This window comes from Passer montanus, unplaced genomic scaffold, assembly GCF_014805655.1.
Source record: "Passer montanus isolate IOZ18808 unplaced genomic scaffold, ASM1480565v1 scaffold22, whole genome shotgun sequence".
Taxonomy (NCBI): Eukaryota; Metazoa; Chordata; class Aves; order Passeriformes; family Passeridae; genus Passer; species Passer montanus.
The window spans coordinates 9,776,481-9,793,451 of NW_024366815.1; the positions used below are offsets into that span (position 1 = coordinate 9,776,481).

The 16,971-nt window shown below is 37.7% G+C and overlaps 1 protein-coding gene across 5 annotated transcripts in view; it reads left to right on the forward strand.

Annotated features, from left to right (window-relative positions):
- ZSWIM6 (zinc finger SWIM-type containing 6) overlaps positions 1–16,971 on the forward strand; it is a 109,193-nt gene that overhangs the window by 53,962 nt on the left and 38,260 nt on the right. For 3 of the 5 annotated variants that reach the window (XM_039709660.1, XM_039709661.1, XM_039709662.1), the window contains exons 2-4: positions 5,929–6,285; positions 15,513–15,661; positions 16,170–16,320. The exons of 1 other annotated variant lie outside the window; for it this stretch is intronic. In XM_039709660.1, coding sequence (XP_039565594.1) covers positions 5,929–6,285; positions 15,513–15,661; positions 16,170–16,320 — 657 coding nt within the window. The remainder of the gene's footprint in view (positions 1–5,928; positions 6,286–15,512; positions 15,662–16,169; positions 16,321–16,971) is intronic. One more of the 5 variants, XM_039709663.1, reaches the window with a different exon arrangement.

A 16,971-nucleotide genomic window follows, 5' to 3' on the forward strand; every position in this document is an offset into this window, starting at 1 on the left:
TCTGGAAAGGACCATTCTAAATATATCTCTTTCTTATACCAAGATTTTGCTGCTACAAAGCGTAATTCTACAAACACCTAAAATGGGCTTGACTGCATCTGTATAAAGTGAGTTGAAGTGCAGACAACTCAGGTTTTGCAGAGATGTGATATCAGGCTGTGAGCAGTGCTGATGAGAATGGCATTCTGTGGTCTGTGTGGTGTTCCTGTGGGGTGGGTTGCACTTTGCTTAACCACAGGGATAGCAGTGAGAACCTGAGGGGCCCTTCAGGCCATGTTCATTTGGTGCATGTTTTGTTCCAGACAGTGTGAGCTGCTGCAGTCTGCATCTATCTTAAACTAGTCCATATCTGAAATAGCTGTTGGGTAGTGGAAGGCATTTGCGTGTGTTACTTGCTGTTTGCACAGCCTTTCCTTCTTTTTAAGGAAGAGTAATCTGGATGGATTTATCTACAGTCATCCATGACTCCTGTTTGGGCTGCAGTGATATGTGTCTGCTTTTGAGTAGCAGAGATATGGTCAGATTTGGCTTGGAGGATTAGTGGAGGCCTTTGACTAAGAGAAATAATTAGTTGACCAGTTGTCAGACTTGGAGGTTTGGGCTGGAAGACCTAGAAGATTGATGTTTTTAAATACAACTGTTGAACTCAGTGTTGGGACAAACAAATCTTGTTGTTCAAGTTGCTATGTCTGCTTCTGTTGCAGTGTGGCAGTGTGCGTGTTCGTGGAAGAGTACTAGTGCTAGTGAACCTTCAAGTTATCGGTGTCCTGTGTGTGTGGACTTAATGCTATTCCTACTGTCTTGCTTGCAAAAGCATTGAAATGCCAAATCCTGATTATTATCTTTATGAAAGGGAGTTGTGGAATCCAGGTGGTTAGTTGAGACAGATCCTCTGTTAGTGTTTGGGTGCAAAGATAATGCTAATTTTATTAAGGTGACAGAGATGTCAGAACGTAAGTTTGTCCATACCCTATGTATTGATCAGAAATAGTAAGCACCTTATGTATTGCTCTTAGTTTCTTTGCCAACTCCTTTATATCTTTGTATTGGCATGTTTAAGATATGATGGGTGAATATTTTTCATTTTAAATCAGTGTTTTCTCTGTTTTATGAAAAGGTTGTTAAAATCAGCTTCAGGCTAAGGTGGCATGCAAAGTTTTAATTTCATAATAATTTCAAAGTGCATTGTTGATCTGTTCTTAGAGTGTTCCAGTGTTCAGACAGAATTGAATGTAGGATGCTACTTTAGCATTGCAAAGGAAAACCACTTCTACAAAGACAAAATTTGAATAAGCTAAATATGGTTTAGACTTTTGCTTATCTTGGGGAAAAAAAAATGTAACCACTGATGTAAGTATGAAAAAGTAACTAGTGGGCAGGGTTGGAAACTACTTTCCAGGAGCATTTGTATGTTGTTGTTAGGTAGGCAAGATGAAAGAGAGGTGTTTACACTTTACGCCATGATTATGCGTTTGCCAAGTAATATAGTAGTCTGAATAAATGTGAGCTGGTTGGCCTGCAAATTATTTTAATGTTGAAGACCGAGTACAATTCTGATAACCAATGTAAAGTTATGTACAGGGGAGGCGCCTGTATAAGTCTTGCCCGCTGAATTACCCAGCTTCCAGAGCAAGCTCTCCTGTTTTTTTCTCAGTAAGTAACTTAATCTGGTGGCCTCTTCTGTGAAAGTAGAACAGCTCTTGCGTGTTCCTGACCAGCAGACAGTATGTATACTTGGGGAAAGAGTTTGTGGATCAATGTTAAGGAGAGCATTCATTTGCAAATACAGCTGGTAGTATACTTCCTGATTTTAGGTTTGAGTTTGCATATAGTGGATGAGGCATAGACAATATTGTCAAAAGGCACATGACAGAAAGCTAATCAAGAGCACAATTTTTAAGCTTTGGGGTATTACTCTAATCCATTTCTGATATTTTTATAATGTCTGTTAAAGATAAACAATGCCCAGTGGTGATCTATGGATGTGTTTCAATCAAATCCCTCATTTGCAAGTATAAACTTATACTTGCAAAAGTAATTTTTCTGGGTGTTTTTTGTTGTTTTGGGTTTGCTTTTTTTAGCCACTGGAATTATTGACTGAACAGGCACAGAGACATAGACCACACCACCCCCAGTATTTTACATGGCTACTTAGGATAGTTGTTCATTTTGGTCGGTATGTTTTCAAAATGTCATTTTGGACTTGGGCCTATTAAGCATGATGCTTTTTAACTCTGACATTAGAGATGAATTAAGCTCATGAGATGTCATTAATGGTGCTTATTTGGTACACTGACTTTGCTACTTATCCTATGAGGTAGTGAAACTGCCTATCTCAAACTTTGCTTCTGGCTTGAGTAACTCAAAGCCTACCTGCTGCTCCTTCTCTGCATGCCACTGTTTTTTTCTATTCCTTAGTGTGTTATAATTTGAACTTGCTTTTGTTCTACTCTAAAGTGGTGGGTGTTTTTGTTATGACAAGCATATATCCTTGTGCTGGCAAGTACTGCATTGTAATAGTGTGAATTTCCAATTATCAGGTGGTTTTAAAGTCCCAGAATATTTTTAGTCAACAGAATGCTGTCTAGCAGATTTTGGCAAAAGTTGTTTTGTAAAAATCACAGACTTGTAAATGCTTTCTTCTTGACGGCACTTTGGCACAGTTCCCTTCCAGAAGTATGGCAGTTGAGAACACTATTTTATTGGCTGTTAAAAACACTGAGGTGTTTTTAAAGTGAGTGTCCAACAGAAGCAAAATTGTTTTATAAAAAGAGCTTTAGTTTGTACATTGTCTTAGTGCTTCAGCTGCTTTTCTAAATACATTTTTGCAGAATGCAAAGCCTCTGCGCATTCTATGCATCGGACATGTTAGTTGAGCTTGAGTTACTGATCACAGGCTGGTTTGAGAACAGTGAAATGTTTCAAACTGCCACTGCTAAAGGAAAAGGTGAAATGTGCATGTTCTATAAATAGCTTCTGTAGTGAACACACTTTTCTGCCTGCAACACTTTTGTTGTCTTTAGCTAATAATGAATGAGCTCTCTAACCAAAAAGTGAAATATCATTGTTCTTGGAGTTGTTTGGAATGGATAAATATTTCTAGCAAAGGTTCTGTAACTTTGGGTAAAAGACAAATTTTCGCTTTGAAGGGAAGTACTTGTTTAGGGTGAGGGCTTGCAAGTTTTAGCTGAAAAGACCTTTTCTGCTCCTTTGGACCTTTTAGTGAAATGTCATTTTCTTCAAGTCCCCACAATTACATAGGTAATTCCTTTTGTCTTTTTCCAGGAGCATGTAACATCTTGCTTCTTGACAGGGTGTAAATTACTGACAGATAGGAGAATATTAGATGGTTAGGCTAAAAAAAATTTAAAGCTGTGTGTTCAGTACTCTGCAATGTTGAGGGTCAGTGGTGAAGGTGTTTGATTTCTGGTCGGTTAAATGACAACAACCTTACCAGTGCTTCTGAGGTGAAATTTCCTGAATTGGTTTTTCTGATATGGTTAAAACTTTTTAAAGGTCATATTTACTGACAACAATTTCTTTCTTTAAAAATGCAGACAGATAAAGAGGAGCAAAACAGTGTTTCATAATTAGGATGCATATCCTGCAGTAGTTAATACAGAGCTTCTATGTCTTTAGCCTGCAATAACAGCAGGTGTTTATTTTGTTTAAACTCCCAGTAGGTTAAGAAGGGTAAGTTAAGTAAGGTGACTGTTTTAGTGCTGTCATTGTTTAGACCAGTATCTGTGTTTCTAAATTTTGGTGCTTGTAACATGAATGCTTAATAAAAAGCTCCCAGTGGAGAGGGAGCCATGACCTGTATTTGTATCTAAGCAGTGCAGGGATTTAAGAGCAGGCCTGCTCTTAACTGAGTATTTCTGGAGACCTTCATGTTTCCAGGAGAGTTTTAACTTTCTTGAATGCTTGAACAGTATACTGATGAATTGAAAGTGGTAATATTGTTAGAGTAGCTGGTTGGTCTATTTTATTATTACTTTCCATCAGTTTAACAGAAAAGCTTTCATTGTGCATTTTTCTATTGTGTTTAATTGAAGTCCAGGTTTTTACAAAGAGTAGGAAGAAGTGGGATTCAGGCTCTTTCTGTGTTCAGGTGTTAGACTTTTCCTCAGCTCATGGATTATAGATGGGTTTTTTTATGTATGCTTCACAGGAAAGTGGAATTAAAATAATCTTGCATGTAGTTTCTTTGGGACCACCAATCCAACTTCCACTTGCTGAGAATGAACCAGAAATAAATAGAGCTGGTTAAACTTTAACAAAGACTTTCTTTTCGAGAGTAGGCACTTAAAGAAACATGTTGTGACTACTTAAAAACTAAAAGGAAAGACAGAGGAAGGAGCTCATGGTGTGAGGGGCACTTCCACTCCCTTTCTCTCAGTAAGGGGTGAGTGGGAGCAAGAATACCACTTGATCCTGGTCTTGTTCATCCACTGCCTTTCTTCTCTGTGCACTTTACACTGACTGCCTCTTCAGCCTTGACTCCTAACTACCTGGGAAACATCCCATGGCAAAATCAATGTTAGTGTATGCATATGACTTTCTTCAGGGTACAGTATGAGAGTACTGCAGTGATGATGGCTACATAATCTCCTCATACAGGATAAACAAGTGGAAAAAAACTCCTGATTTTCCTTTTTGTTTCCTGTGAAATTCAGAGCTTTTTAAAAATGGTTTGGGATACAGCATTTTGGATTAGAGCTATGTATATATTGCTTCCCCCTTTCTTCCCATGTCTGATCTTCATGTAATAATGCTTCCTGCAGTACATTTCTTTGGTATTTCAAGAATATTAGATCAATCTTTTGACATTGGGGAAGTGTGGGTTCGTATTGTTTCCTTTGTAAGTATTTGTTATATAGCACCTTACTTGTATTTATCGCAGATTGTATATGTACTTTCCAAATCTAGTGCTGGTGCAGTGAAATTCAGTTTCATTACCCTGTGTCTGTGTCTCTGATTTAATGCTTGAGCTGAAATCAATGTCATGCTTACGTAAAATCAAAAAGGAATCCCTTATTCTGGTGTTCAGTGATAAAGCGTTGACAGCCAAGCCTGGGCTTTCATGTTGGACAGGCAGGTGGGTTTAGGTTGAATCTTCAGCATTTGAGATCTCGTGCTGTGCTGGCATGTGGTATATTTGCTGAAGGAAACATCTTGCTTAGGATAGACCATGTCTTCTTACAGTACACATAGACCTAGCTCTTTTGGCTTGTACTTTATTATACTGATGAAAAAATAGGAGCATAATGCAGACTGCAAATGTACCTGGAACAGTGCATATGTGTCTCATTCAGTGTTACAAGTCTGACATGCTGTGTATTAGTAACTGCAGCAGTTTCCATGTCCAAAATGCTGCACAAACATAGCTGTTCTACTGGATCACTTGGGTGACGGTGAGCGTTAGCGCAAGTTCAGTGGTTGGAAAAGTGAAAGCAAAGAGGATATGTGACTTGTCAGTGAGTCAGCTGGTACCATTACCTGAGTTCATGCCACTAGAGTGCACTACTTCCTTCTCACTTATTGAGAGAATGCTTAAATTTGCTTGTAGGTGCTGCAGGCTCCCCCGTGGGAGAGGGGTTGGAAAATTGCTGCCAATTTGCTGTGTAGTTTCGTATTTTGATGGGATGTTGGTCTGTTTCTGCAGCTGTCATTTACCAAATAAATAGTTCTCTTGCTGTCAAACTTCTATGAATGTTGTGATGGTATGGTAGAGGGCTTGTAAACTAACTTCTTACTCCCCTTTTGATTTATTGGAGATGAAAGAGGTATGTATGGAAAAAAAATTAATCATATTTGTAAATAAAGCAAGTTCTTTGAGATGTATAATTTTTCATTAACAAAACTTCCTTGATAATGCGATATATAATATTTTACATGTATCATTAAGTTTTCTTTTTCCCCGCACAGGTTTCCACTTGAGTGGCACAGTAACAGAGCCTGCAATGCAGTCGGAGCCAGAAACTGTTTGCAATGTAGCTATCAGCTTTGATCGTTGCAAGATTACCTCAGTGACCTGTAGCTGTGGAAACAAGGACATATTTTACTGTGCCCACGTTGTGGCACTCTCTTTATACCGGATCCGCAAGCCAGATCAGGTCAAACTGCATCTTCCCATTTCAGAGACACTCTTTCAAATGAACAGAGACCAACTACAAAAATTTGTGCAGTATTTGATCACAGTACACCACACAGAAGTTTTGCCAACTGCTCAAAAATTAGCAGATGAAATTCTTTCTCAGAATTCAGAAATCAATCAAGTCCATGGTGAGTTTGATACTTGTTCTTCCTTTTATTTCATTCCCTCATAGGTTTTGAGGGTTTTTTGTACATTCAGGAGTGTGACGACCTGCCTAGTTTTCTTCCATGTAAAATTATTCTGTGATTCAATGGTGTTAACTAAAGAGGATTGTTCTATTGAACCTTAAAATTAAGATATTTAGAAAATGGTGCTCTTTGGAATAGAGGAAAGAACTCGCAAGCAATGAGCTTGATGTTTTCAGCAGTTCAGTTAATAAGTGACCTGCTCTGCTTCATGCTTGTGTTTTCCAGCTAGTGAAAACCGAGTAGTGATATTCTTTGTTTCTATAGCCATATTGCTTAAAGGAACTCTTATCAACTTACTAGTGGTGTCTTGTTATTTTGTTCTTTGTACTAGTTTTCTGACACTTTGATTGTGGAATTTTGTTTTAACAATGAAGCATAAAAGCAAGTAGATGTTACTGTTACTTCATTCATTACATACAGTTCTATTAAGTTTTGGGATTTGGTTTATATATGATGTCAGAAGAAACATAACTGCATTTCGATGCCTTTTTCCTGTTGGTGCAGCAGCAGTTAAAGCATAGCCAAGGTCTTGATCTTTCCTGTTCTGTCTGGTATACATGATTTTAGTGCCTGTCTTTTGCTGTGGACGACTTGTGTTTGTTAAAGGGTGCTGAGTTTGACTTGAGGTTTCTGACATACCTTTGTTGTGGACCCTGCTGAACTGAGAGTGGGTAGTTGTGGGTTTGAGGTGACCCAGCTAGTTTTTTAGAATCCTGTGTTCCTGTAAGGTCACCTGATAGAAACATCCTCTAAGGTGGCCAGAGCTGTAAGTATAAGGGCAACTTAGCGGGGAAGAGTAAGTTACCTGATATCTAAAAATACCTTCTTTTATTTTTTTTCTTCATTGACAGGAGCAGGTCTTGTGTTAAATATTTGAGGTGTGACCATTACTCAAAAGAACTTGCAATACAAACAGAACCAAGATGCTTAATATTAAGATAAAGAAAACCAAGTGTCTGTTACAGTGTAGGCAGAAAAACCTTCAGTCTTTTTAATAACAGGATTCATCTGCAGCTTAAAATTTCTCCTTGTGCTTCTGTGACCCTAACAGGTGCAGACAGGTGATGCTGCAAGAAAGTGAATTTCAGGACCAGTGGTATTTTTTAGCACTGGGGGCTATGGAGATATGGCCAGAGGCAAGGCAGTTTCTGTAGCTGTTGAATGATGACAGTGGAAGGGACGTGGAACTAAAGGAGAGACGGGACATTAAGCAGTTGAGGAACATGCTCGGATGTTATGAGCTTAAAAGCATGCATCATATGAGAGTTGTTAACAACCTCCACATTAGTGAGCTAATGGGTAAGGAAGAATTAGGGTAAGAGGGGTTCAGAGAAGATTCAGTCAATGGTGATTAGAAAAGGGGAAGGCAGGGGTTGGATGTAAAGGACAGGTGTTACAAATGTCTGTATTAGCTATACTATGGATAATGTGAGAGAAATGACAAGCTGTTACAGACTTGATAAATACGAAATCCGTAAATTAGACTAATCATAGGCATGTTAGTCTTTGTCAACAATTGTCAGAATATCTCATTGCTCCTTATTATATTAAGTAGTTTTGGAGAAAGATTTGAGATTTGTATCATAGAAAATAGCAAAAAGTTTCCTTATTTCCTATTCTAAGTTGGTGATCAGTTATGACATTTCACAAAGGATTTGAGTAGGTTACTTTAAAATTATCCAAAAAACTGAATTGTTTCTTCAATATGGATGTTGCTGTCTTCCTAGTGAGATTGCAGCATGTCTTTATTGACTGTTTTCTACTGAAATGCCAAAAGCCAAAGTACAAAATCCAAGAGCCATAAGAAAATGAACTGCTATTACCAAAGGAGACTAGGTTATAAAATATGTTATATGGTTTCCTGCTTTCCCTTTGTAAAACCGTGGTCTGAATTTTTTTTTTGTGTTCACAATGCTAAAAATTACATAGTTTTTGTAAGGAAAAGGTGAGTTCTTCTGTAGAGAAGTGTTCTTCTGGGATTCACACCATAATTATTTTCTTTTGATCTTCAGTCAAATTCCTTAGATTAAAAATAATACAGTTGACAAAAAAACTCTATGAAAAATAACAAAAAAATGTTTCTCATTCTAATATCATAGGGTGATAAATATTATATCACCATTTACTGTCTCATATTTCCTGTACTGCAGATGTTGAGTTGGTAACACAGAACTGCCTTGTAGACCTGTCTTGCTTTGAGCAGTCTGACCTCACTGAACTGGCGTTTGAAGAGAAGTTATATTAAATTCTACTTGACGGCATAGATAAGTGAGATGAAAAACTTGGAAAAACTTGGTTTTTGCAAGTAGAGGAGACCTGGCACAGAAACACCTGAAACAACTTTGATTAAGAGAAATTCTGAATCTGATGTTGGATGGGAAAATAATTTAAATTATTTTCAGTCTTGCCTAGAGGTAGTTTAATTTCAGTGTTGTTCTGTATAATCTTCCATTCTTTTGCTTTTGTTTTTCTCTGTGCTCACTGTAGTAGCTCTAATTTTCATATATTTTCAATGATATGTGAAAAAAGTCAACTCTTGAATAATATTTATTTGTATGTTTGAATGGTCTGGGACTTGGGAGAGCTTTGACGACAGTTGTCTTGTTTTCCTTATGAGCTGGCTCTTGAGAGAGATGATTAGATGAAAAAACATCAGTTCTCTCCTTTAAACAAAAAGCTAATTGGATAATGTTTCACCTGCTCAAAACTGTGTTATGCAGCATTCAATGACTGTCTTTGGCCACCTTTCAGGAGATTACTGGGGGAATTAATGAAGTGACTTATGACACAGGTTTATAATAACCCATCCCTTTGAGTTTCTTTGTGGACACAAGTGATGCAATATCCTTTCTTGCTTTATGACTGAGCCTCACTGCAGGGAGAAATAAGAGGATGCTGTCAAAATCACACAAGTATTTTGGCTAGTTGCTAACTTCTTCAGGAGAGAAGTGGTTTAGTGGGAATATTTTTCTGTATTTGCCATGCTGTTTTCACTTAGTGGTGGTTGAAAGAGTGTTCTGCATATTTTTAGAGCACAAAAGCACCTCTTAATTTTGAGAAGATACTGTGTTCTGATTTTTTCATGTGACACTGTTAGAGCTGTTCATGTTCCTGATGATCTCAAAACTGGAGTTTTGTGGTGTGTAATCCATACTGAAGACAACTGCATGTATATTAATACTGACACCCTCCCTGGTGTTTGTACTACAGAACTGCTGGCTTTGCATTGGATTTTGGTTTGGGTATGCTGTCACAGGAAGCCAGATACAGCTTTGGGTCTTGCTTACTGAGGCTTTTTTTCCTCCCTTTTAATTTTTGTACCATTGTAGGAGAGAATATGTAGTTTAGGAGGGGAGCAGTTAGGATGGCAACAGATTGTCGGCTGGATTTGTCATCTTAGATCTGCCTTTTCATAGGTGTGAAACCTCTCCCTTCAGTAAATTGGTTGAAAGGCCAAACTGTGATCATGAGAATTTGAGTAGAAATAGCAAAGTAACTGTGGCATGGGTGGAGGGACAGAGGGAAGGTCTGTTTTTATATTAGCCTTCTATTACCATTGGTTTTTTGTTGTGTGCATAGTGAAAAAGGTTCCGCTGGTTTTGGTATAAGGACAGCCTGGAAAACCTACTTAATTTTTACTTTTTAAGCTGTACTCTTTCTTTTGCTCAGTGTTTACTGCTGCTGTTGCAATCTCTGCTCTTGGAGGAACTATATGGATTTCTCTAGACTTCCTGCCATTCTCTGATTCTCCATCTCATAGTTAAAGTCGCTTGCCAATACAGATCCACATACCAGGTGAACTCAAATTTAGGAGGAAGGGTGTGGGAGGAAGCAGCTGAAGTATATTGATATTCTGAGAAGGACAGGCACCTTGTTTCTCTGCTTTTTTCTGCATTTGTCCAGACAAGTGTGAGTACATCCTCAGCAAATGTTAATTTGTAATGGATATTAGCGGTGCTGCGGGAGGCATTCAAGAAGAAAATAGCTACCAAAGAAAAAGCTTTAGAAGAAAATTTCAGAATATCTGATATTGTTCCTATAACTATTAGGTTCAAAGGGGCAATCTGGAGGTACAGGTTAATACATGTTTAGATGTACTTACTGTATTTAATAATATTTATGGGGGTTTTAATAGAAAATTGTGGGGTAGGATAGGGCTGGATAAAATGTATTGCTGATCTGCTAGTAAAAAGACAGTGTAATGTTAAAGAAAATAAATTATTTTTAAAGTTATGGAATCTTTCACATAGCCCTGCCTAAAGTGCAAAATTGATTGAGAGTCTAGCTGCAAAAGAAGAAAGCAGGAAATGGCAGGTGAATTTCCTTTCAAGAAGAATGAAAGTGCCTAGTATGAGAAGTGTTTGGTGAGCCAGATCTGGGGAGGAAGTAAAAGTAAGAGTAGCCAAAACTAAAGAAATTCAAGAAACCTAACTAAACGTAAATAAGTAGTAGAATATAAATATAAAAAGAAAAGACTGGTAGCTGCAAAATAACATGAAAATTAATTTATGAAACTAATATTTTTAGGAAAGGTTTTTTCAGCTACATTAAACATGAAACTTGTTGCATAGAAAATAGTGAGATTTTGCTAAAAGACATGGAAGATAAATAATTAAAATAAAATATGCTTACCTATACTGATAAAATTATTCTATCTGCCATGCACAGATAAGTTTTGAAATGTGTTGGTATGTGACAATATGGATTTTTGTGAGATACAGATTTTAGCAGGAGAGGTTAGATATTATTAGTAGATAATACAGCAGGTTTGGTTGTATATACAGAGGGAATGCAGAATTTTTTGAAGTTAACTTTTTGAGATTTAATTAACTTTCATCAGCAACTTAGCACTGTCTTCATGTTTTGTTTTGTTATCACTGACAGTTTCATAGCATTTGCTGTTTTCCCTTGGTACTGTGAGCTGCTGAACAGGTGTTAAGTAGTGCACACAGAAGTCCTGGAGTTATGTGACTTACATCTAAACTTGGAATCATTTGGGGGAATAAAAAACATTATAATATTTCTGAATCATTATTTTAATTATATTTGGTTTTATGTAATTATTGTTTAGAATAATTTGAGTATACTGTGTTTTTAAAATCAATCACTATTCTGTTGTGAATCGGCATATAGCAGCATTGGTTTCTAGCTGGGTTTCTTTCATGCTGTCTTCACATAATACTCATTAAGTCATGCTTTTTATTTGTAAAAAAATTTCCATATCTTGTCCTTAATGCTGCAATGGGATGATATTTAATAAAATGTAACTGATCTACAGTTCATTTATATACTTAAATTAATGACATTTTTATTAGAAAGTTCAAGAAAATATCAGTGTGAATAGCTACAAGTGAATAATTTGGCATGGCTTTATTTGAAGTCAATTCTGGCACATCAGAAATAAGGATCAGGGAAGCAGTTTGCCTTGTTTATCCAAATCTCCTGTTGATCTGCCCTGAGTAGTTGGCAATATAAGAACTTCCTATTCCATTTTTAGTCATTGCTCCCTACCTGCTTCTAATTTGTGAGGTTCTCCAAGTACAGCATCAGTTCTTAAACATGGTTGCTCATTTTGAAAGCAGTTGCTTTTAAATGCTATGTAAATGAACAAAATGTTTATTTTTCAAATGCTTCTGCTTCTTAGAACTTGGGAGTTGGTTATATTCAACATGCAACCTCCTATGACCCTAAATGTAAAAGGCCACTACCCTGTTTTCAAATGGTATTAGGTGTTCGGTGTCCCAAACAGTTGTGCACAATATTCCTGCTTTGACTGCTGAGATTGCAATTTAGTAATTATAGTAAAAGAGCATGAATAGGTATATATGGCTGTGTCTGTATACCGGTTATGAAGACTTTATTTATTGTGTTTAAATGTATGTACGTGATGTACAGTGTATTTCAGAGACCAGTCATAGCAGAAGTTTAAAAAGCCAGAGGCTGGGGAGGAGGAGATTAATATGTTCGTTTAGTATCTATAAACTGACACACTTTAATTACAGGTTTTAATATTAGTATAATTATACAGTACTTCTCACTTTCATAGTTAAATGTGAACTCATGTATCCTCATGACCTCTCTCTAAAGCACGAGTAACACTTATCCCCAGGTTACAAGTGGGAAACGGAGTTTAGCCTTGGTACCAAACTGCCCTGCATAGTTTAAATTCAGGGCTGCTCATGTTCCTCTTTCCTCTCTGCAGCCAAGTTGTCCTTCTGCCAAAGCCTTGCCAGTGCCCGTCCAGGGTCATTCCACGCCCTGAGCAAAGCTGCTGCCTTAGGGTTGAACCTTCAGCTCTCCCTATTCAACCTGGGCCTGAGCCTTCCTGACAGCTATTGCTAGGGCTTCTCACAGCCCCCAAGGCAGCTTCCTCCTGTTGCTCGCTCAGATAGTTACTTACCTGTTCACCCAGTCCTGTGTTTTCAGAAGAGAAATGCCAGTGTAGAAATCCCATCCATGATCTGTTTGAGTGGGAGAGGAAACAGGCTACTACATGAGTCACCTGGATGTGGGTGAACCTAGTGAACTTCAAAAGTGCCTAGTTGAGAGACGTGGAAGATGGTCATGTCTTGACCCCAAAACAAGAATGATAAGCAGCAGAAGCTGAGGCTTCTCCAGCAGCATCTGTAGAATGCCTGTCTGCTGCCTTGGTGGGAAGGTGGACTTGTGCCTGATCAGACACAGTGTCCCCATGCCACAGCTATTGCTGAAGACTGACAGCAGGGTTGAAAGATGAGTGAATTGCAACTGTAGCTGGTGCTGGTTATATGTTCACTGAAATTTCTTTAGAATTAAAAATTTTGATATAATTGAATGTTGCCTATGTAAGATCTTCTAAGAAAGAAAATAATCTGAGTCTGAGTATCTGTACACCGTGCTGAAGAGCACTGTAGTGCAGACTCTTGGCATCTTCAGCTTTTACAGTCGTCTGGCCTAATGACTTGCAAGTAACACTGGTGTGAGTATAGTGATACTGTGCTCCTGGTTAAGATATGTTTGGGATCGTACTGGCAGGAGTAGCCTTGGTGGAGGAAGTGCTGGTAGCCCTGGGTAGCGGGCACACTTATTTTTGTAAAGGAAACCTGTTGTTAAAGAATCCTGGTAGCTGTACTGCTATTCTAACCTTGTACAGGTGACAGGTGAGCTTTTGATAAAGTGTAAATAGTTGCAGAAGGATTTTTTTTCACCCCCTAAATAGGGAAGCTTAGCTGGGGAATAATGGGCTATTTTAAATTCAGTCTGAAAGTAATCATACCAAGATTATTTAAAGATAAATCTCTATTGAAGTAAGGAACAAATTTAAGTATATCTTGTATACTGTTGCTTTTATAATTTCCTCTTCACCCTCTTTGTGTTTTAGAGCAATGAAATATTTAAACTATTTGCAAGGTGATACTGCAAACCTGGTCTGTGCAACAGCTGCATTGCTTATTCTTATGTAACTTGATTTTCCTTTTTATCTTGTTCTGTGCAACCAAAGAGTTATCAGTATGTGTTTCATGTAGCTGACAGAATTGAAAGCCCTTTAAAACTAATACATTGAAGATGCAAGCATTTGCAGAAGAGCAAGTTTTTGATTCCTTGGTTTTTATGCCGTCTTGGGCTTGATTCCTGTCTTGAGACATTTTTGTGTTCCTGTGGAAAGTAGGAGAGTTTATTTACATCTCCAAAGACAAAATTTCTTATTAATTAAACACATATTGTGTATATATACAGCAGTGCAGTGTTCCCAGCTTCAGGCTGTGAAATTGAGGCAGTTTAGGAAGTTGCTGAGTTGGAACATTGTTTTGTTTGCTGTCTCAGCAGTTTCTACATAAGACATCCCTCTGACCCTCTAAATCTTCTGTTTGTATTTTCATTGAATAAAGAGTTCAGCATTTCCTGACCACTTAAAAGCTTCACCTTCATGGTAGAGCTGCAGTTGTGAAACGAAGGCTTAAATCAATAGAATCAATGGGGTTTTTTTCCTGTACATCATAGAGTTCTAGCTATTTTGGTTTTTTAAGTTTTTAGGATTTCTTAAAAAATCCCAACTTTTTAGAAATTTGTCACTTTCCTTCCCTGGCAGTATTTTCTTTTTTTCTACAGAGGTAACATGGACACTCATTTCAATGATTGTTGAATGTGATTCAATTTCTATAACATCTTCGCAAAACATAATAGAGATTATGCACCTGTGATAAGTTCAGAATTAAAATGTGCAGTCAACTTGAGTCCCAGCCATGCTTAAAATAACTGATATGTGGTATCGTGATGCCCAACATTGAGCTGAGTCCAACACTCTAGATAAGTACTTTTCAGCCTGTTCTGTTTGAAGACCTTTTAAAAAAAGTCCAGTGGAGTTGCAGGGCTCTTCAGAAAAATATGGTTTATTAGATGGTGCAAGAACTTGTTTTAGTTAAGTTTGTCATTCTTTAAGAGAAGGAACATCACTGGTCTGATCTGCAAAAGCTGTGTTATAGTCCTCTGTGGCCAAAGCACTGCTGGATGTGAATCTAATAATTTCAGTTGATATTGAGCTAATTCAAGTAGAGTTGCTCTAAATTGACTCTGTGCAGATGACATTGTCTTTGTAAAAATGCTTCCTTTGAAAGCAGGTAGTCTTAAGTATCTGTAGCTCTTATTTATGATGGAAATGCCTTTAGTGCTTTAAGACTTTGGATTTGTTTGGGGATTTTTTTTACTCTTTGTTTAGCTTTGCAGAGCCATCACAGCTCAGAGGCACCAAGGTGATGATTCTCCTCATGTTCATCAATAGCAGCGCTCACTAGCAGTCACTTAAACCTGAGCAAGATTGCTGAAGGTACAGGAATTACACAGGTGTTTTGGGGAGAGTGGTTTTCACATCACAGTGGTAGAAATATAATTCAAAGTCTTAATTTTCCTTGTAAAATCATTCTAGTGTAGCTGCTGAGATGGGAGGAAACACCCTTACCTTGATTCTAATTTTTTGCTAGAGAAGAGAATATTACGTATTTAAATGCCTTTTCATAGGTATAATTTCTAAGTACTTAAGACTACTGAGAAGAAATTTAGATTAAAATCAAGGCATCCAAAACAGGAGAAGATGCAAAAAAACCAAACCTCTGCAGCAGTCCTTTCCCCTGGACTCAAGAAACTCTCTTCTTCATATAGAACATAATGATTTCTTTTCTTGCTGTTTGCAGGTGCTCCTGACCCAACAGCAGGTGCTAGCATAGATGATGAAAATTGCTGGCATTTGGATGAGGAACAAGTCCAAGAACAGGTTAAACTCTTCCTTTCCCAGGGTGGATACCATGGATCAGGGAAGCAGCTCAATTTGCTTTTTGCGAAGGTGTGTTGAGTACTCTGAACCTTTTTTCTTTCCCCTGTTCTCCAAGCCAGTCTGTACTTGGTTGCATCTTACTGAAAGTTCTAGATTCTGCTGTTCTAAAATAACACAAAACCTTGGGAATACAATGGCAACTTGACAATGAGTTTTACAGCAGTGGACTACAATCTGATGTGTCTTGATCAGTGTAAAGATGTAACGTTTCAAGCTTCTACAGCTTTGCTGTTCTCTTCTTCCTTCCCACCCCCAAAAGGTTGGAAAACCTTACAGCAGTTTATATAATACACCTGTGGATTGCTTGTGGAAAAATTCTCTGAAGAGTTGCAATTGGATACTGAGCCCAAAATTTTTTCAAAAATTGGGAAGGCAGACTGTTTTTTCTACGTAAAAATTTCCCATCACGCATATGAATCTACCTTAGCAAAAGTGGGATATTTAACACTGCAGCATATTGTCTGTACTGCGATTTCTTTGCTTTTTTCAAGTTTGTATTAAAAGACTCGTTTCCTAGGTGCGAGAGATGCTAAAAATGAGAGATTCAAATGGAGCTCGCATGTTGACGTTGATAACAGAACAGTTCATGGCTGACCCCCGTCTGTCGCTTTGGAGACAACAAGGAACTACAATGACTGACAAGTATAGGCAGCTCTGGGATGAACTGGGTAAATTCACAGACTCATTTAGGTGTTCATATGTATAATAAAGAAACAGTTGCATATTTGGATTTGAGAAAAACTTCTATTGTGGTTCTAGGCTAAGCAGATAAGAGTTTTCTGCAGTTTTCTTTTATTCAGTTAAGTTTGGGTAAAATTTAATTTCTGACCTACAGCATGAGACAGTTGCATTTGAAGGAGAGGGAGCATGGTGTAAAAGAAGTACAATTCCAACACTTAAGGATTTAGAAAGAATAAAGCAAAAAGTGGATATATGGCTACAGAGTTGAGGTGAAATACATAAGCCTCTAGAGCTAAGCTGGAAAGGTTGAGGAAGAAACTGATTCACAATTACAGAAGTCAATTACTGAGCAAGAAAGGAGACAAAATACAGAAGACTTAACAATTAACATTGCTTTACAGAAGAGGTTACCTAATACATGACTTTATTGGTCAATTAGGAGCATATCACAGGCTGAAATGGGAAAGGTATATTTGAACTGGTGTCCAGGACCTCACTAACACAGTTTTGAACTACTACAACTTCAGAAGTTTTCCAAATCTGTAAGAATCTCATCACAAATGAGATTCATAAAATGGTTTGGGTTGGAAAGGACATTAGACATCACCTAGTTCCAGCTCCCTTGCCATGGGCAGGCA